The sequence below is a fragment of the Uloborus diversus genome, chromosome 7 (genome assembly GCF_026930045.1).
Source record: "Uloborus diversus isolate 005 chromosome 7, Udiv.v.3.1, whole genome shotgun sequence".
Lineage (NCBI taxonomy): Eukaryota > Metazoa > Arthropoda > Arachnida > Araneae > Uloboridae > Uloborus > Uloborus diversus.
This window is the reverse complement of record NC_072737.1, coordinates 73830847-73852820: the sequence shown is the minus strand read 5'-3', so window position 1 is coordinate 73852820 and position 21974 is coordinate 73830847. Positions and strand designations below refer to the sequence as shown.

At 33.2% G+C, this 21974-nt stretch overlaps 1 protein-coding gene across 4 annotated transcripts in view; it reads right to left on the bottom strand.

Moving 5' to 3' along the window:
- Positions 1–17660, bottom strand: part of LOC129225922 (keratin-associated protein 16-1-like) — a 43004-nt gene extending 25344 nt beyond the window's left edge. For 2 of the 4 annotated variants that reach the window (XM_054860454.1, XM_054860457.1), the window contains exons 1-6: positions 17571–17660; positions 12744–12941; positions 5294–5494; positions 2362–2559; positions 1224–1424; positions 183–383 (exon numbers count right to left, since the gene is read on the bottom strand). In XM_054860454.1, the coding sequence (XP_054716429.1) occupies positions 183–383; positions 1224–1424; positions 2362–2559; positions 5294–5494; positions 12744–12941; positions 17571–17640 (1069 nt within the window). In that variant the 5' untranslated portion in view covers positions 17641–17660. The remainder of the gene's footprint in view (positions 1–182; positions 384–1223; positions 1425–2361; positions 2560–5293; positions 5495–12743; positions 12942–17570) is intronic. The other 2 variants (XM_054860456.1, XM_054860459.1) reach the window with 2 other exon arrangements.
- Between the last annotated feature and the right edge of the window lie 4314 nt (positions 17661–21974).

Below are 21974 nucleotides of genomic sequence, written 5' to 3'. Positions count from 1 at the left end.
AAATAACTATGGTAAGTAACTATGGGAGTGTAAAAAAGGTTTTATTTTTATGATGACTTTTTACATCAAGGAGTAAATTGTAACTTAGGTAAAATCTTTTAATGGAAGAGGTACGTATTTTATTTTTATCTACAGAAATATGAGATATAATAAAAATGCATATTCTGATTTTTCTAAGTTACCTAATGCTGGTACTTCCTCCTCTTTGCACACACATGAAGGACACTGTTGTTCTGGCAGCTTCTCTTCTGTGCATCCTTCTTTGCATTTGAGATTAGGGCAGACAGGTTCACATTCGCATTTGTAACATCCTTTTCCCGTAGAAACCTTTTTGCAACCTTTTTCACACTTTGGATAACACTTTGCTCTGCCTTCATCAAAATCTTAGTAGAAAAGGAAAATTATGAATTGACGAAGCAAATTTTAACTTAAGAACAAAGAAGTTGTTTCACTGTTATCTGCAGAAATAAAAGAGACACATTGAGAAGTCATATTGCGATACTGTCAAGTTGCGGGTCCATCTCGTGAAAACGGTACGAATTATATCCCAGATTTTCGATCTTAGTTTATCATCTAACCAAGGCTTCTCCAAAATCTTAATAAGAAAAAAAATATAACTTTCTAATAGCGCAAACTTTTACTAATGTATTCAGAACGACAGATCAAGTTTTTATTTTTATGATGGTTTTGTTTAAAATAACGAGTAAATAAAGCATAAAATTAAAAGTAACTAATTTCGAAACTAACACGAAAATTATTATTTTAGATGTTACCCACAGAAAAAGGTAAAAATAGAATAAATTTCTAAATTTCTTAAGTTTCCGTTGATGGCATACCTTTACTTTTTCACACACTCGAAGAGCATTATTCAGATGATGATGCTCTATTGTACTATTGTATATTGTTGTATTGTTTGTTGCATTTTTTTTGGAAACTTATGTAAAGCTTTGTAAAGCATTTAACTATTGCTTCACTGAAATCTAAAAAGCCAAACTGCTAATTTTCTACAGTGCTCTATATTTGCTTATCAATTAGTCCTACTTACATACTTTAAGATCCGATTCTCAGCTTCCTGATGGACATTTTATGCTCACAAATAAGGAGAAACTGAATTCATCAAAGAGATAGTAACTAATAGAGGAAATTAAAATTAAATTGTGTTTTCAATTTATTTACCCAAAAAGTGAGGAAATGCAAATTATAAAACAATAATTATAGTTTACCTAATACTGGTACTTCTTCCACTTTGCACACACATGAAGGACATGGTTCCTCTGGCTGCTTTTCTAGCGAGCACCCTTCTTTGCACTTGAGATAAAGACAAACAGGTTTACAATCACATTTGTAACATCCTTTCGCGGAAAAAACTTTTCGGCAAAATTTGCCACACTTTGGATAACATTTTTCCAAGGCCTCTCCGATATCTACAAAAGCAAGGCTCTTGATAAAATTTAGAATGGTAATCGACTTTTACTCATATATCATTCCTAACTAAGAGTAGGTTTTCAAATTCATATTGATTATCTTTATTTTTAACAGTTTAAATATTATTAAAAAATTGAAATTAAACAATTTGGTTATTTAACGTTGACATACACGCACCAAAAAAGGACTTGAACAGATTCGCCCTTCGAACTCTCCAACTTTCTAAATGATGGTATTTACTTATCTTTTCTTAGTACGCATACAAAGGACATTTCCTTCCCGAAATATCTCTTGTATGTATGCTTTTTTACATTTGGATTCAAAGCTGAGAAGTTTATAATTACATTAGTACCTTTCTTCTACCCTAAAATGTTTGTAGCAACCTTTTCAAACTTTCGGGGAAGAGAGATCACAATCACCTTCTAAGAAATCACAAACAGGACAAAATTATTAGTTTAAAAATAGTGACTTTTACTTATATATTTGCTGCACGTCGCGGTAAACAATGCAATTTTCAGTTTCATTTAGGGTTTTACTGCTAATAACTAACTAGGAATTATATGAGGCAGTGAGAAGCAAAGAGATGTAAGTGCCAAAATTAAAAATTTGGATGTAATGAATACAAATAGTAGGGGTGATCCTCTCCTCTGTCATAAAGTAAGAGATAGCACTAGTAACCCTGGTAGGTACTGCTGTACAACACGATTTAGATTTTTTTTCAATGAAAGCCTACCTAGGACCGCAACTTGAAACACATTTTACTAAAAACTTGAAAATGTTCAGTTACATTACTATGCCTCTCAGTGCCTCATAGGCACAAGGCGGCTAAAAGGGGCGAACACAGATAGTTCTAAATAAAATTGGTACAATGGTAGTCGTATTTTCATATGAAAGAGCTAGGAAATACGAATACGAATTTTGACAAAATTTATGTACCTAAAGCGGGTATTTCCTCTTTGCACACACAAGAAGGACATGGTTCTTCGGGCGATTTTTCTAAGGAGCATCCTTCCTTGCATTTGAGATAAGGACAAAGTGGTTTACAATCGCATTTGTAACATCCTTTAAACGTGAAGTGCTTTCGGCAATCTTTTCCACACTTAGGATAACATTTTGCGTAGGCTTCCCAGTAATCTAAAAGAAGTCAAAAATGTTAGTAGTTTAACCTCCAGTAGTGTCATACATTTACGTATTCTGTCCAATACATACGCGAACTGAGGCCATAAAAAATTTATTTTTCAAAATGTAGTCCAAAATTGTCCATTCGTTGCTGTGCACTTATCCCATCTTTTTTTTTTTTCACTCTTTAAAGCACCTTTGGAAGTCCTCAGCAGTTAGGCTCTTTGATTGTCTCGTAGTTTCTCGTTTTTTTGAGTCCAAATCTTCCCACTGATATCCCCTCATCACATTTTTTTGCATTTTGGGAATAGGAGAAATTTGCAAGGTGCGAGATCTGGCGAATAAGGAGAAAGATCGCGGATGGTGATTGAATTTTTTTGCCAGAAATTGGCGATCAATTAATGCTGAATGTGCATGTTCATTGTCATGGTGAAGGATACATCCATCTCATTGAGTCGCACACGACGCATATGATCCCTCAAACGCTTGAGAACTGTTGCTCTGCGATTTCATCAATTTCTATTCTCGACAAACAGTAAAAACAAGGGCAATATAACTTGCAACATACGTGCAGTTAGGCGATCTGCCAAGCATTGACATCTCATTCGGTGATAGGTAACTATCACCAACAGTTAGCGGGACTATACCCCGCGTCATGGCCGCTAGGTTGCATGAGTTCGTGTATTTATTAGATAGATTACGTATTTATTCATATATTGGTCCGTAGTTTGTCTTTGAAGACAAAATTCTGTGTTAAAAAGTCATGAGGAATTGTAATTCAGAGAATAAAATCTCAAAACGTTAAACAAATGTTTAGATAAGTGAAATGTTAATGGTTATCCCAGATTAAAACAACCAAATGTAAAGTCCTACTGCGACATATCTTTCTTGCCTAAAGCAGGTATTTCCTCTTCTTTGCACACACAAGAAGGACATGGCTCTCCTGGTGGCTTTTCTAGGGAGCATCCTTCTTTGCATTTGAGATAAGGACAAACAGGTTTGCAATCGCATTTGTAACATCCTTTTTCTGTAAAAACTTTTCAACAAAATTTTCCACACTTCGGATAACATCTTGCTAGGACTTCGGATAACATCTTGCTAGGGCTCCGGATAACATCTTGCTTGGGCTTCGGATAACATCTTGCTAGGGCTTCGGATAACATCTTGCTAGGGCTTCGGATAACATCTTTCTAGGGCTTCGGATAACATCTTGCTAGGGCTTCGGATAACATCTTGCTAGGGCTTCGGATAACATCTTGCTAGGGCTTCGGATAACATCTTGCTAGGGCTTCGGATAACATCTTGCTAGGGCTTCGGATGACATCTTGCAAGGGCTTCGGATAACATCTTGCAAGGGCTTCGGATAACATCTTGCTAGGGCTTCGGATAACATCTTGCTAGGGCTTCGGATAACATCTTGCTAGGGCTTCTCCATAAGACCTCAGGGCAATAATGTGATATGTCACATGATGTGAATTTTTCAGTAGGTCAATTTCCAACGTATAAAAAATATTTGTAGAATTTTTCAAAGGTATTATACATTCTATATTCTGCAATACTAATACGAAATATGTTTTTCTCCCAAAGACATAGTACATTGTCATGTTTATTTCAATTTTAATTATGAGAAACAAAAACTTTGATCGAAAAGCCACTACATGTGGCTTGTAACGTTTCTGCTTCGAGCCCATCAATTATTCATATATTTGTCGTAACTGTTCTGTTAAATCCAGTTTTTTTTTTCCATGCTGACTTTTTAAAATGTTACCATGAAATGTGGAAGGAAACTTAACAACTAAAATGAACAAATACTGGAAATGCTGTTAAAATGGCACACATTATGGTTGTGCCGCAAGAGAAAATGAAGAAACACGACATTGTGTTCCGACGATTCTTAATTAGAAATACTGGCAATTTTTTTCCCTTTGTACACACGGAGGACATGGCTCTCTTGGTTGCTTCTTCAGAGAACAGTCGTCTTTAAATTGTGCTCATGAAAAACAGTTCCACTGTTGCATTTATAGCATCCTTTCAACGTAAAACACTTTTCAGCAGCTTTTTTGACTCATCAGATTACATCTTTCGTAGACTTCTCAGAAGTCTCAAAACGTAAAACGTTAATTAACATTCCAGTAAGGCAATGTCTCTATTTATACAACTTTAGACAAAACTATGAGCCAGTACGTTTCCGTTTCTTTTTTTAAATTTTAAATCTGTTAATAATTTCAGCAGTGTGGATATGAATGCTACTAATGGATAAATTTCTGGGCAATTCCACGTGTAACTGATTGACCTTTTCAGAGCAAAACTAAGTATTTCGCAACGTTCGACGCAAAATGTAAGTTGTGCAAACGATTTTTCTTCTGGATTATTGTAGTTTTTAAGCTGAGTTTAATGGTTTAATTGAATTCTCGAATTGAATTAAATCTTAATTTTTCAAAATTTGTTGAGAACCCGGTAACTGACTCACGTGCTACTTTTTAAAATGTCACCCTTTTTTTAACAAATCAACAAAACTGTATTTCAGGAATTCAATTAATCCATTAAATTCAGCTTAAAAATCACAATGATCTAGGAGAAACGATCGCTTGCACAACGTATATTTTCTATTGAATGTTGCAAAATATACTGTTTTGCCCTAAAAATGTCAGTCCGAATTGCCCATCTGATAAAATGGTATTTTTACAGTTGAGTACATAAGTAGTATATAGGAAATAATCATTGGTTCAAAAACTTCTTTCTAAATTACCTATTGCTGGTACTTCTTCCTCTTTGCACACACATGTATTACATGGTTTTTCTGGAACTTTCTTTATGGTACATCCTTTTTCACATCTGAGGTAAGGACAAACTGGTTCACATTTGCATTCGTAACATCCTTTCGAATTAAAAAATTTCCAGCAACCCTTTCCACACTTTGGATAGCATCTGGCATAGGCTTCTCCATAATCTAAAAAGTGTAAAGTATTAATTAACCCTTAACAGGGGAGGTGCGGTCTCACAGACCTCTCAAAAGTTCATCCCACCACCCCTATTTTATTTTCAGTCCGATTGAATGGTTTTTCCCAATAGCTTTTTGTTTTGTGACCTTGAAAATTTCCCTTGCTTATCAGGATGTTTTGGCAAGTGCATCTGGTTTAAATTTCACTGTATTCTTTAGAAGCGGTCTGCGAGACTGCTCCTCCACTTCAGTGTTACAATTTTCGGCAGTAGTAGACATAGCTCTTAAGATAGAACCGCGGATATAGGTTCAGTTATCTTATCCGCGTTATGCGGAAGAAATGCAAAATATTCTAGATAAGGTTGAGAATTGTTTGCAATGTTTGCTAAAAATACGCAATGATTTTCCAAGAACAATAAAGGCTGAATCATTCCTGGAAATACGTCATAAAATACTAATAGTTAAAAGACTGTCAGAATTTTCCCCTAATGTGATATAATCGATTTTCTGGTATTAAAATGTCCTGTATATATTAAGCAACTAAAATCAAATCATTAATTGGTAATAGATTTATTTTTATTACTAATAGTAAATTATTTACTGCAGCAAATGATTTCTCTCGAAAAATCTTTAGGCATTTCTTAAATTTCTTTGGAAAAGGTATATTTCAGTTCAAAATTCAAAAATATTTTTTCTCCGTGCTAACAAAAGTGCAAGAATATTTAAGGGAATTTACAGGAATGTATCTTAATTACACGATTTTTAAAAAATGTGAAAGTAGAGTGGTCTTTGAGACCTCACGTCCCCTGTTACCTCCTACTTTTTCACCTCCCTTGCTACGGGTTAACTTACTAATGGTGACGAACCACATATTACGTGTCTGTACTACCAGCTTTTCACTTAAAAAACTAATGCATATTCGAAATCATTACGTTTGAAATGCATTTTTTACAATACAATAACAGGAAGGTACTTCCTAGTTTATGCAGGATTCTAAAAACTATAAATAAATGCCAACAATTTTAAACGTTCGTTCAAGCCAATCGTAAAAAGGAAAAGAAAACGAGAGAGGGGAGGGGGCATATTTATTATTTATTATAAAGCCAAAGCCTTTTTTCACAGACAGTTGACGCTCAATTGATCTGGAGTTAAAACTGAAGTAGCTCAGAAATTTCGAATGTTTCAGTGCGTAAGTAAATCAATAGCTGTTGTAAAAAATGAAATAACCTTAAAGAATTATTAACATTTCCTGAATAGATCTAAATAATTGATAAAATTGTTATATGCTTACTGCAGATATTCAAATCACCTCATTGGGAGGTGAATAGTTTCAACGTGGTGGTTTAAAAAACTAAAAAGGATTTTTCTGGGTCTTTACAAACGTTCTTTTGAAAGTGATGAACTGAATATATTATATGAAGAAATGTAAATTTTTAATAAAATACTTATGTTATATTTATGAATACACGCATTTTTATTTGAACCACTACGTTGAAATTTGTGGTGTGATGAAAGTAATATCTGTGTATAGTCAAAATATTCAGTTCAGTTCTTCAATCAATGGTGGCTCAAAGGTAATTTTTTGTGTTCAGATACTTTAACATATTTATGAACAGTGTATTACAAAAAATAAAAATATTGTACTTGATATTTTATATCATCTTTCAATACCAAACAAAATTACTGGGTAAACGTATTTGCATATTGTCCTTCATTGGGTTGGAAAAATATAAATATGATTCCTCACATTTTATTTAAATGTCGGGTCATTCCATAGTGACTAACGTAACATTCGCAACTGATTTTCAAACTCTTTTAACTTACATCGGGAGTAAAAATAAATGTGTTTTCGTTTAATATACAGATTTAAAATGTACAAGGTGACTATTTTTCATTTCTACAAAGAATTTGAAGCAAAATAAGCGCTGGCAGGTGTTTTTTCACCAAAAAAGGCATCGTGACTAACGTAACATTTTTGCAACCCTGAGAAACAATGCTTATGTTACGAGGCAAATTTTTCTGAAACTTACGCAGACATTTAAAATTGGCCGATATATTTGTAAGAGGTAAACAATCTATTTTTTAAATCGTACTACAGATTTGTTACAGACGAATCTTTTTTGGCCCTAAATGGAACTTTTCCGAAAAACTGTGTGTGACTAACGTAACGTGACTAACGTAACCATCGAATAGCGAGCAATGAATGCATATAAAAAACTTTTTATAATTAACTTCTTGCTCTTATATTACTTTTATACTTTTTAGGAACTTTCTTTGTGTTGTATTATGGTTCTTTCTTTACTTTTTTTCTATATTAGTGTAAAAAATTGAATGGAAGGATTCAGTTTAATTAACTCAATTTGAATGTGCGAAAAAAAATAAACAAATAAAAAAAATAATTTTACAAACTAAATAACATCATTCTTGGACTAATTAAATCCTAAATATCTATCTTTTAAAAAATTAACTTTTTGCAAGTTGGTAGTTTCACTGAATTCTAGTTTTCTGCTGATGTACTAGTTATCGTTATAAGAAACTCCGTAGTACTTTTCAATGGCATATTATTTTTTAAGGTTTACTGATTCATCGAACGAATAGTGTTGTGCATCCTTTTGAATTAAAATGTAATATTGAGAAAAAAATATTCGAACGTTTTTGCAGAATGCATTTTAATTCCAGATATCACCGCAAATGTTTGAATTTTTAAATGATCATTCTTGCATTTTCTGAAATATATGGCAGCAGCGCTTATCTGTCTCGTCACTGTATCATGTAACATCTTTAAATGTTTTCCAACGAGCAGCCGTTACTTCATTTTAATAATAGGTGGAGATGTATTTTCTAAAAATAGAGACGTTCTCCTTTGTTAAGACTGTATTTCTATTATCTTACTTCTTAAACTTGGATTCTTGTGTTGAGTGCACATTCAGCAGAGTACTCATTTTGCTTTACTCACTTTTTTTCTTTTTTAATAATTCTTTAAATTGGAAGCATCTTTATAAAGACCTTTAAAAAAGTATTTTTCTAAGTAAACAGAAGGTCTACAATGTAATATTACAGGTATTTTTCACCCTTTATATTTTTAATCAATATAAAATGCCTACATATTCAAAATTGCTCATGAAAATTTACATTAAATTAAATAAGTTTTAAATATTAGCAGTCTTTTAAAATGTTACATTAGTCACAGGCAAACTGTTACGTTAGTCACAGCTCAAATGTTACGTTAGTCACACTAATTATTTTATATCTACTGATACTAAAATAAATATTTTGCACTTTTTAAGTAGATATGACACAGATGTAAGAAAATAAAAAGTTCTGTTTGGTTCAATCATCTGGTTTAGTTTTTAAGCAGAAATTAGTACATTTTCGTGACTAACGTAACGTTAATATTTTCATTGAAAAAAACAAACTAATTAAAAGACTTATCTTATAATGTATGCAAAAAGAACTGTCAATTTTATTGGGCCAACATCTATTCATTTAGAATAAACATAGTTCTTTTAAAAATTTGCAAAATATTTTACATTACACAAGAAAACGTAGACGCATGTTTTTTGCACATGCTAAGCCTTTTCTACAATCTCGCACGTTTAGAGCCAGAAGAAAAACACCGAATGAAATTTTTGCAAACTGTTATTGGATTTATGTACTAGAAAGTATGCTGAATGAAATGATAGGTCACAATTAAGGCTTTGTGGGAAAAAAATTTCGGAGGTTGAGGTTGACATTTCTATGGAATGACCCTGTCCTACTTCTAAAAAGTTGAAGGAAGTAAACTATTTTTTATTCATAAAATTAAATTGTTCGAAAGTCAGTGGCTACAAGTCATTCTAATTGCACGAAAGAAATGTGTTTTTGTCTATTTGGAAATTATTTAGGATATATCTTGTGCGTGCATATTCGAAATTATTATTTTAAGTTGCAAAATAAATAGAAGGCAATAGGTGGAAATGTACATGAATGTAAAAATTTCATTTCTTAATTTAAAAAAAAAATCGATAGAAAGTTTGATCTATCTTCTATACATATAATAAAATAAGATGTTTGTGTGTGTGTGTGTATAATAAAATAAGATGTTTGTGTGTGTGTGTGGCGCGCATCCCGGGTAAGGCCTAGAAAGATGAAATTTGGTATACAGGTGTAGTTTTTGCTGAAGTTGTGAACCTCGGGCTTCGATTTTTGATATTTTAATTAGAAAAAAAGTTATTTTATGTTTTATGTGATTTTTACCACTTTTTAGTACTTTTAACCTCACAGACCCCGCACCAATCGCGCCAGACAAATATTTTTTTGTACTATAGTGTCGGAAATTTAATTTTAAATATGATGAACGAAAAAATTTTGAAAATAGAGCAATTTTTGTATTTATTATGAATTTTTGAAAAAACCTTTATTTTGCATTTTTTTCTGGGTTTAATTTTTTTCTAAACGCATCCCGTTAAAAATATAATAGTCTCTTTTCTACAATTTTACTATGTAGTAGCCAGAACATTTCGTGATCTACAAAAAAAAAAAAAGTTTTCAAAAATATTCAAAAATTTTTTTTTTACAATTTTTTAGAAGCAGAACGAAGATATGAGCTTCACCGAAGATCTGCTGTCCGCTGACCGCTTCGAATAAGACGTAACGCACCCACGTGATCTAATCAGTATTTTTTTTTCTTTTTTCGAAGGATTCATTCGCTTTTTTTTCTTTCCGGGTATTTCATTTGTTTCTCCCCCCCCCCCCCGATGTTTTGCTAAACATTCGATTTCGGTTAATCAGACGGACCACATCGGATCGTTTTGGTCCCAGTCACTTCTTTTTTTTCTTTTGAAGTTCAATAAAAACAATGATTTTTATACTTTGGCAAACTCCGGGTACCACAGAGACACCAATTTTTTGTGCTATTTTAATAAATGATTAAGCGTGCTTTTTTTGTATGATTTTCTTTTTGTTAGGGAATAAGATTGGAGGTTAGATCAAAATAAATAGAGATAGATGAGAAAATTTAAAGATAGATCGAATAGGTAGATAGATATACATTGAGTGTACAAAATATGTTGTTGTTTTTTTCGAATTAATATTTTTTTCTTTGAAAAAAAGATTGTTAATTACTATCAGAGGTAAATTTGCATGGAGATAGAGAAAGATAAATCTACAGATCGATGTACAGTGAGAGATAGACAGACCCGTTATTTAAAGAACAACCGAGGTGGGTAGGGGGGGGGGGAGGCGCCGCTACGATTTGAAAACAAAATGCTTTCACATAAAAATGGACGCGATTTTTGTTATTTTACGACTTCTTGGAGTAAAATGGTGAATGACAAGTAAGCCAAACGGCCGCCGTAGGCGGCTGCTTGTATATAAATAAAAAAAAGATTGTTAATTACTGTCAGAGGTAGATACGCATAGATCGTATAGATAGATAGATAGATAGGTAGACAAATGCAGAGGTCGATATAGTAGATGGACAGCAAGAAAGAGACATTCCCGTCGTTTAAGGAACTTCAACCGGGTGTCAATGCCCCCTCCCCACACCAGTACTTTGAAAAAACAATGATTTCAAGTAAAAGTGGAAGTGTTTTTTGTTATTTTTCGACAAAATTTGCATGAAGAGCAAGCCGTTTGTGTCTCCCCTCCCCCTCCTTTAAAAATATTCCAAACGACGGAACTGGAGATAGATCTAGAAAATATTTTATTTAAATTAATAATGATATAGATATAGATTGAGTGATACCGCCACGAAACTTATTTAAGCAGCCGCCGAAGGCGACAATATTGGCGTAAAAAGGCAGATGATAATACTGATATATAGAAAAAAACATTGATTAATACCGTCGCTAAATTGTCTAAGCAGACGCCGAAGGCGGCAACCCTGGCGTAAAAAGGCGGACCAGCTGGTCACCGAAGGCGGCAAGTTTTAAATATAAACACCTTATGTCTTAAGAAATCTGAATAAAAATTGCACCTTTACTTGGAAATTCTTAATTTGTGTGGTATTGGTTTATTACTGCTGATTCTGATAAACAATGATAATATTTTTTCACCAAATAATAAAACCATTTTTAATTTGCATTAATTCTAGGAAGAAATGTCCACATTGTCTTCCATTGAAAGTTTTTACAGTTTTTACGGCTTGGTGCTTGATTTGTTATTAATTGAATGCATTAATATCAAACATTATATTTCTTTATAACCGAGCTCTTCTAATGAATTTAAAAGGAATAATTTTTTTTTAAATTTAGAAATCTAAAAGTTATATTAATTTTGGCCCGATGAAGGTAAAATTTCTACTTTCATTGGTATCAAATTTGCGGAAGTAAGGGGACGGAAGTGACATCGTGAATAGTGAGCATTTGACGACAACTGAGAGACATCTCGAAATATTTAAAACGGAAAATGATGCCTTAAATTCAGTCACTAGCGTGCATGAGTATATGCAATCATGATTTTTTCTTTGCATTTTTCTCGCAAAAAAAAAAAAAAAAATACAATTGACGAAATAGTGGCTAATCAACTGATGGCCGTAGGTGGCAAAGTTTCAAATCTACCAAATATATGTAGCGATCTTGAACAGCAATATTACTGAACACATGAAGAAGTTACTAGTAAATATACAAGTGCGAGTCAAATAACTTTTTTATTTTCTAAAACGGGTTAGGCCGTGTGTGTACTGCTAGTTCCTATAAGCAGCATTGAAATGCGCAACAAAATCTGACGCACCAAACGAAAATTTAAGAGCATCTAAGTTGTTATATATTATGCTATCGGTACCCGCACGGCTTTGCCCGTAGTAGAAAAAATTAAAAGGTCATTTGGTTCGCTTGTATATTTATAAGTAATGAATGATGAATTTCTCGCCAATTTGCTATGGTAATTTACTCGCCCATGTTATGGTGATTTGCTCGTCCACATCATGGTAATTTGCTCGTTCATGTTATGGTAATTGACTCGTCCATGCTATGATAATTTGCTCGGTAAAATGTTCTTAAAATTGGAATTGAAAAAGAACAAAATAAAATGTTCAAAAAATCGCTTCAAACCCCCATAATACAACTAAGTTTGTGCCAAATTTCATGAAAATCGCCTGAACGGTTTAGGCGCTATGCGCGTCACAGACATCCAGACAGAGATCCAGACTTTCAGCTTTATTATTAGTAAAGAAAAAATACATAAATATTGTTCTAAATTTTCAAAAATTGCACTTCAGTCAGAAAAAAGAAGTAAATGCAAGTTAAAATAAAGCATTATTCAGGCATTCCTAAGTTACCTAATGCTGGTACTTCTTCCTCTTTGCACACACAAATAGGACAAGGTTCTTCTGGAAGTTGCTCTATTTCGCAACCTTTCTCGCAGATGAGGTATGGGCAAACTGGATTACAATCGCACTCATAACAAAATTTTCCAGTTAGAACTTTCCGGCAGTCTTTGTCACACTTTGGACGACATTTTGTTCTATGCCTCCAACCTAATGGTAAAAATCGTGATTAAACTTGCAGGTGTTCTATTTGATGATGTTTAAAACAGCGTCATTCACTGAAAACGAATTAAGCTAATTTAAAAGGAAACTAGGCACGCAGCACCATTCTTCTTTTTCTCAGGTTTTGAAGATGTATTAGTAATTTTTTGGCTAAGCTCAACTGGAAAAAAGTAGTATTGCTGTGAATTGAAAATTATTAGAGGTGGGAGGTGACTAAAGGAACAATTGACGCATAAAAAACAAATTAATGTTACTAGATTCAGTGTTATATGCATAATCCGTATTTTTTAAACTGAATTTTGAGGAACCAAAACGGAAGCTGAAATTAGTTGTTCAATGCTTCCAAACGTTCAATAGAAACGGGAAGTAAATTTGTCTCAACCATAAAGGCAGGCCAGAAGTAATTTTGTTTAGAAGATTTAGCAACCAGTACAACAGAACATTTTAAGCTCATAGAAGAATGTGTAAATGACGTTTATTTAAATCCTCATCATAGACTAATACTAAGAGTAGACCGAGCTATGGCAACCCTTTTGCTGCTCATAAACCAAACCATGTGACTGGTGGATATCCTAGCAACAGCGGGCGTTAATCGTAGCAGACGATCAACGCCACCGCGAAATCAAATAAATAGAATTGATGGAACACGGAAGAATGATCTTTTATGGAGTCCGATTTGTAAATTTGTTTTCTAAGTTGTAAATATTTTGTTAATATAGTGAGTTTTTCGTTTAGATAGTATTGTGCATTTTCTTTAGTTAATTTCAATAACTCTCTAAGCAATAAAAGATGCAAGCGACCAAGAGGAATCAGCAAACGGTAAGATTTTTACCTACAGTTTCAATTTAAGATACCGTTTAGTACATTTTTGCGTTAACGCAAAACGTTTACGCCATTTCGTTCACGCCAACGCTGACAGCTCCAAATGAAATAAAAGTTACCGAAAACTGATCAAAAACTATTACTAATGTCAAAATAATGCATAACTAAAAGAAAAACAGTTCAATCTCTGCACCTGGAAGATTTTTTTAATGAAAACACATTGTCTTAAAATACATGTCGAGTGCCAAACTATAGATAATGCTGCCATCTAGCAACCATGCTGCCAAAGTCTTCACCAAGCCCTTCCACTAATCACATGATACATCTATGAACCAATTTTCTTTATCAGTAAGAATGAGAAAGCTCGGTCTACTCTTATTATTAGTCTATGATCCTCATGTATGTAATAGCGAATGATAGAGTAATGCCATTAACATCAACAGTGAACGACGTCATCAACTATGAATCTCGCGTGACGACATGATAATTTGATAATATTTTTTGGGAATGTTTGACAAGCAAATAAATGCTTTATTTCGACAAGGCTGAACAGGATGCGGTCACTTAATTGCTTTACTGGTAAGACTCTTTTTAGGAGAGTGAAGAAACGGAAAAGTGGTCAACCATTAACGCTATCAACTGGAGTTTCGGGTTAATCCTCTGGAGTTAGGGTTAAAATTTCAACTATCAAAATATCATCAAATAGGCAATTGCTTAGTTAAAAATGTAGAAGAGTAGAAGCAATTTTCACCCTTCATAACTTGACGGGCGATTTTCTAGTCATTCTTTAAGATTAAGAAAATGTCGTCATTAAATTATCGAACGCTGAAGATAAGCCCTTCTTTTAAAGAAGAGTTTGAGCCAAATATTCAAGATGTTACTTAGAAGATCTCTTGATTTTGCACTCTCAGAGTATTTTGTTAGCAATGGTAGTTGAAGAACGACTACGGGATAGAGAGCTAGACCTCAGAAAACTACTGAAATTTAGAGCAATTAACATTCTACCTTCGAAAAAGCGCATTTTGAATCATTCCAAATTAAATTTTAAAACGGAGGACTATTTTGAAAAGATTTACTTGGACTATCTTATCTAACCACGGGATCAGCTGTGTGATGTGGTGGTAAGGCGTTCGCCTTTTGCATCGTGGCCCCGAGTTCTGGCTCATGATGGCCAGTCGATGGTTTTCAAGATGTAGAAAATCCCCAACGCTCATGCCGTATGATTATGTGGCATGGAAAAGATCTCTTGGGTATTCGTTTAGATTTGAATGACCTCTTTAAAATTAAATCCCTTTTGCAGTTTCGCATCGTAGAGAGCCCAAGTGCCTTCTTGTGGTGTAAACTGGGAGACAAAATTATCTGCACCATTGACATCTGCGCTCTAATAGTGGAAACGGAAAGACTGGATGCCATATCGAGGGATCGCACTAGATCTACAAAAGGATAATAGTCCAACGCAGCCCCATTAGAAAAGAAAGGGAATTTATTCGATCAAAAAATACCTATATAACGCCTCAATTTTCTTTGCAGCAGTAGATGGGGCGATAAGTCGGCACTTCAAGTAATGTTTGAGGCTTTTAGTTAGTAGTAGTACTAACTCGTAATATTATGAATCAGTCCGGATTGAACGATTGGACTCTAATTTGCGAAAGGAAAATTTAAACTTTGCCTGTACAGAATACATAATTAATAGATCAAACTCGCCTTGTGCTTTGAATAAATGAAATAAAAATTGATGCAAAGTCATTTTATCATGGCCTTAAAATATAGGGGGAGGGTTGATAATATTGAACCCATTTTGGTTTTTTAACTTACCAATGATAAAAATTTCAAAACATGGGAGCGCCTTTTGTTATAATTACTAGCTTTATACACTATTTATAAATTATCAATTTCAAACGTACTCTTACTCAACCCCCAAATGGGCAATTTTGGTTTTGAAAAAAAAAAAAAAAATAAAAATGGTGCCATTGGCTTGAGATGCAAATAATATCGACCACAAGTGTTTTTTTTTAATTTAATTTTTTACCTTATAATTTATTAGATACTTCTACAAATGAAAATCAATATGCTATAATGTTTATAAATAAAAACAGAAACTATTCAGGAAAACGGAGTGGAAAAAAAAAGGCTGAAGTTTAATGGTCCATCGCACTTAGTGCGAGCTCAATATAAAACAAAACGAGGCACTGAAACTTCCGCTCACCACTTCTTACTTCAGAAAGTTTGGCATTGCAGAATAAACAGGTTGCAACAATGAAGTTCCTTATTTCAAACACCGCCACCTTAGATCTAATCTCTCTCAATAAATGGGAGACATTAGTACAGATTAAAGAGTGAAAATAACAGCAATAAACCCTGTTGAATCAATAAGCACTGTAGGCACTTAGCAATTGTTTGACAAAAGAGCAAGAATACTAGTTTGGACTTGCTCATCAAAATTTTGGACGCACACTAAAAACAAACTTTTCAAAAGAGCTCTTCAACATGAATACTTCCTAGTAATTGAACCAACAACTCGTCTTGTACACTAGTGCTCCCTGTCTGAGGATTGATGCAACTAATGGTAACAAATAATCACTTATCACCAAGATATAAAGGGGTTTCATATTACCACAACTTCGTATGTTCTTAAAAAGATAAATTTACAAATCTGCTGAAATAGTCAAACATCGTGATATAACTTAAAATATACTTTTAAAATATTAATGCATTGCTTTTAGTATTATGAAACCACTCACACTAAAATGTATAAACGCTAATGCAGTATAATAGCTTTGATATGCTTCTTAAGAGTAAAATAATTTAATTGATTCATAGCTAGAATTGAAATAGAGCGCTCTGGGGTTATATTTTGGTGGTACACATGAACGTGGTTTTGACTTCGTTCTTGGCGCTCTAAAGTAGGCAAACTTTGTTAAACGCCTGTAACTTCACAATGATGTGCCAAGAAATATGCCAAGTAAGAATACCTCCCCCTCCTCTTTATTATTTTACTAGTGGTATCCGCACGGCTTTGCCCGTAGTTGAAAATTAAAAGATCATTTGGTTCGCCTGTATATTTTCAAATAATGGATGACGAATTTCTCGCCAATGGGCTATGTTCATACGCTCCCATTCCACGTCATAATAATTTCGTAATTTACTCGTCCATCTTATGATAATTTTGCTCCGGAAAATGTTCTTAAAATTGAAATAGAAAAAGAACAAAATCGAATTTTCAAAAAATCGCTTCGAGGTGCACCCCCCCATGCTACAAACTAACTTTGTGCCAAATTTCATGAAAATCGGCTGAACGGTCTAGGCGCCGGTACAGATCACTACTTTCTTCTAATTTTAACGGCCAATTTCAGCCTTCCGGAATGTAGAACCCTCTCGTTTCTCATTTGACCACTACTTTCTTCTCATATTAATGTCCAGTTTCTGCCTTCTGGAATATAGACCCTTCTCCGTTCTTTTTTGGCCACTACTTTCTCAAAATGTAAATGGCCAAAATTTTCCTGGCGGAATACAAAACCCCTCTCTTTTCTTATTTGACGACTACTTTCTCATAAACTTCTCTATTTATTCTCATTTGACCACTACTTCATGCTCCTATTTACGGCCAGTTTCTGCCTTCCGTATATAAAGAAACGCAGTCTAGTCGAATACTAGCTCTGTGACTAAGCCAAAGTCCTTTAAGTTTGGGGAAATCATACAGAAAAAGTTGTAAGAAATTCTTAATCTACGTATAAAAACTTAAATACAAATATTATACAATCGTACATTTCGAAAAAAAAAAAAAACAAATCTTACCTCTGTGTGCCTCAATTTCAACCACAAGAAACGCAACCGTTAGGAGAAAGAAGACTCCTTTTGACAACATGATCTTCTATGAACACGTTGTGGTAAAATATTTACTTAAGTACTTCGAAAAAAATTCCTGAATGGCTCTATCGGATATGACTCCGACAACGTATTAAAACATTTTCCTGCGTGTTTATCAGTCAGGAAATCAATTAATTCACTGGTTCAAGTTTCATCAGTTGCTGCAATATTTTCGTTATTGATACAAAGTAATTAACTGCAATCTTGAGGAATCTTTGAGCGTGCAGTTCTTTAAGCAACTGACTATATAATAATAATAAAAAAAACCCCTCAGGGGTTCTTCTAGAACAAAACAAGCACAATTCTACAGTATGTCAATATTAATTTCCTAACATAGCCACATAGCTCCCTTCAAAGGTTTGGTATTTGAGACGTAACTTCCAAACAGAAATACATCCATTTAAAAAGAAATTTTCAAACTAAAATAGCAGTTAATTCTAAATCTAAACAAACCTGCCTTCCTATTTACCAACAAAGCATTTGAAACAACACGTTCATCTTTCTCATTCTCGCTTAGATTAAATTACAAATTATCTAAAATGCATCTTTTCAACTGTTAGAACACTCAATACCGAAAGTAAAGTAAATATATTTTATTATTGATATGTAAAGGACGTCAAATCCATTCTTCCAGGCTACCAGAAATTACATTTCAGTAATTACTTGTCATCGGGTTTTTTATGAGGAAAATTGTGCAAGATGAATGAAGTGCTTCAAATTCACTTATTTTGATTCAATCTATCAGTCTGTAGCTTACTTCATTTACTACAATGATATACTTTTCGTTTATTATTAATAATTATTTTGAGCTTATGGCTCAATCGAAAACATAGCATTTAAAAAAATTAAAGTTATTTTTTATTTCGTTGCTATTTTAAATGAAAAGATAATAACATTTTTCAATCACTTGGAAGTTATCAAAAAACTTTTTTTTGTTGTTGTTTCACGTCAAAATTTTCTCCAAATAAGCTTTGATCAAAGTAAATTGGCCTTAGTTATATGTTCTTTAAACTAATAGGAGCTAATGCTCAGTGTTTTCAGCTGTTCGAACTGGAAAAAACAATGTAAACATAAGTAGGAGAAAAACTTACGTGAAAATAGGCTAAACACTGCTTTCTTAATTTTTTGACAATATTTTGCAACGATACCTAAGTTTAACTTGCTGTTGCCAAATTCCAAGCTTTACAAAAACATATAATTAAAATAACATTTTGATCCCTTCATTCATCCCTTTCTGAAAATGTCTGGCTGTATTTATTACAACACACTAAAATCCATAGATTTTTTTCCTAACTTTAAAAAAATCCTCATGTCAAAAACGTTTGTAAAGTAAAAAAAATCTTGGAAAGTATTCACTTTACGTATCAAATTAAACACAATTCTTATTAAAATGAGCAATTATATAACTTTATAGCTCTCAGAAAACTCGAGTTATAACATTTTAAAATGAGTTTGCCAAAAATGTGTTTTTTTCCTACAATATTCGCTGTAACTGCTGATTCTTTCCTTTCTCCCACTCTGAAAGTTTTTGAAAGCATTCATTAAAATACTTTTTTTTAAAAATTTTAATAGGTTTTTCAAAATTTTCATTGAACACCATCTGAAAAATGTTTGAATTTTTTATTTTAAATTTTTGTGAGAAAAAAAAAACTTTTATCGAAAAATTTTCAAGTAGCGTATTAAATTAAATACAACTCTTTTTGAAAGGAGCTATTATAAAACTCTGTAGCAGCAATAAAATTTGAGTCATAATATTTAAAAGCATCGCTGGAAACTCAAAAAGAAAAAAAAATGCTTTTCAACGAATTTTAAAAATTAATTACAGATCAATTATGTTCAATTACGAATGAAATATAATTTCAAATATCATGTATAAATTTAAGGTCTCGACGAGCGATATTTCTAAAATTTACTTGAAAATCTGAGATGGTAAAGTAGAGAATAATTTAGTTTTTGATTAATTTCGCAAAATGACCTTTGTATCATTGATTTGAAAAAAAAAAGGAAATGAGCCAATTTCAAAAGAAAAATCGCAAAATTTGAGATAAAAAGTTGACATACATAAAATGCATGTATGAGCTCGTTTTTAATTATTGTGAATAAAAAGAATGCTGTGAAAGATATGCAAAGCATTTGTGAAAGTATAAAACATAAATAAGTAACTTTATCAGATTTCTAAGGAAATGTTATCGGTATGAAAACACATTTCACGTATTTTGTGATATCATGCTAACATCCGGGATGAGTCCCACCTTGGCGCTTCCTATAAAAATGCACTTGAACTATTGCTATCTACAAACTTCCTCTGGTGAGAAATTTAAACCAGTTTTTGATTCTTTGGAAAGGAATGAATTCACAAAATAACGGTTATTTAAATTCGTGGAATGGAAACCACTTATGACGTAACGAGGTAATAATTAAAATTTCCCCGTTCAAGTTGCTCCTTGGATTTAATCTACGAGCGTATGAAATGTTGAAACTTGATAAATATGCTGTATAGAACCATGGTAAAAGAAACATGCAATAAGAAAATACTAGGGTAACGGCACCAGTAACAGACATGCTTAAGACATCGCACTCTGGTTAACTCAATTTTCTGAGCCTTTTTATGTATTTTAGACCTTTAAAACTATTTTTCTTTCATACCACTCTATCTCATTTAACGTTTGGCTGCTTCTGGATCCTCTGAATTAGTTAATTCTGTTCTTATTTGCTCGATTTCGAAAAAAAAGGCCCCTCCGACCCCAATAACAGACACCGACAATTCAGATGATACCCAGTAACAGATAGGACGAGGAAAGGATGAGTAACGGACAGAATTTTCTTTTTTCTCTTCAAAATGTGCAAAAATTCTTTATTTTTGGATCTAAAACCTTATTAAGTTTGTGGCAACGGCCTAAACTCAGAGAAACAGCGCATGCAAATCTGGCAAAGTTTATTTAAAAGTCTCCAGTTGAGTTGGCTAGCTCGCGGTATCTGGATTGATGTGTTGTGTAAATGTTAGATTATTCCGAGATGGAACTGATTAATTTATATTTATTTCTTTTAATGGTAATGTGTTTCGTTGCAATTTACAATAAATGTTCGCTTTTAACAACTGGATTACCCGTCTCTACATTGGTGACCTGAACACGCAGTTATCAGTTGGTAGCGAAATGATTTCAAGAAAGAATGTGTCGCAGCAATTCGCCGGAAGGTAATTTATTTCGACGAAAAACTTCAATTTTTTTCAACTGTCTTGCTTTTCTGTGCATGTGTCCTTTGAGGTTCTTGAGTGTAGCATTGTACCTAAGCTATTAGTTGTTCGTGTTACAAATTCAGTAAATATTTGTTTCATGTTAGTATGGAAACAAAAGAGAATTTAAATTTGACTCAAAAGGAAGTAAGTGCTGAAAACTTAAGTTGCAATAGGGTTTCTGTAAAAGTACCTAATTTTTGGCCTAATAATGCGAAGTTATTTTTTGTACAACTTGAAGCTAGTTTTAGGTTAGCTGGCGTTACGGTTGAACAAACGCAATTCGATCATTTGGTTGCGTCGCTAGAGGCAGAAACTTTGTCTCATGCTACCGATATTTTATGTCAGCCGCCAGAAAAATCATACACCGCACTTAAACAAAGATTGTTAGCGGAGTTCGAATTTTCTCAGAGTCGTAAAGTAAAGACATTAATTGAAGACTTAGAATTAGGTGACAAATCTCCATCTATGTTATTACGAAAAATGAAAGAATTAAGTGAGAGTCATGTAGATGATGATTTTTTAAAAAATATTTGGCTTCGTACGTTACCGGTACCAGTGCAAACAATTTTAGCGGTCAGTTCTGAAAATTTAGAAAAGTTAGCGGAAATGGCAGACAAGATTTGCGAATATACTGGGTTGGTTGTAAACTCAATTGATAAGCAAACTTTTAAATACCAAACTGCTAGTACTGAAATTCAGTTGGAACAATTGCAACTGAAAGTAGACGAACTTACTAAAATTGTAAAAACGCGCAGTCGCTCAAGGTCTCCAAATCGATCTCAGGGCCGTAAACAATTTAATTTGAGAGCTGAAAAGCAGAATAATTGGTTATGTTGGTATCATTTTAAATTTAAAGACAAAGCTACCAAATGTGTAAAACCATGCGCTTTTGAAGCGAAATTTTCAAATTTTTCAAAATCGTCGGAAGTTTCTATGACTTTTACTAAAACAGGAGTTAGTCGCAGACTGTATATCACTGATATTTTAACTCAAACGAGCTATCTAATTGACACAGGTAGTGATGTTTCTTGTTACCCAAAATCCTTTTTGAATTTAGACAGCGGAAAAAAAGAATTCACTTTGTACGCTGCAAA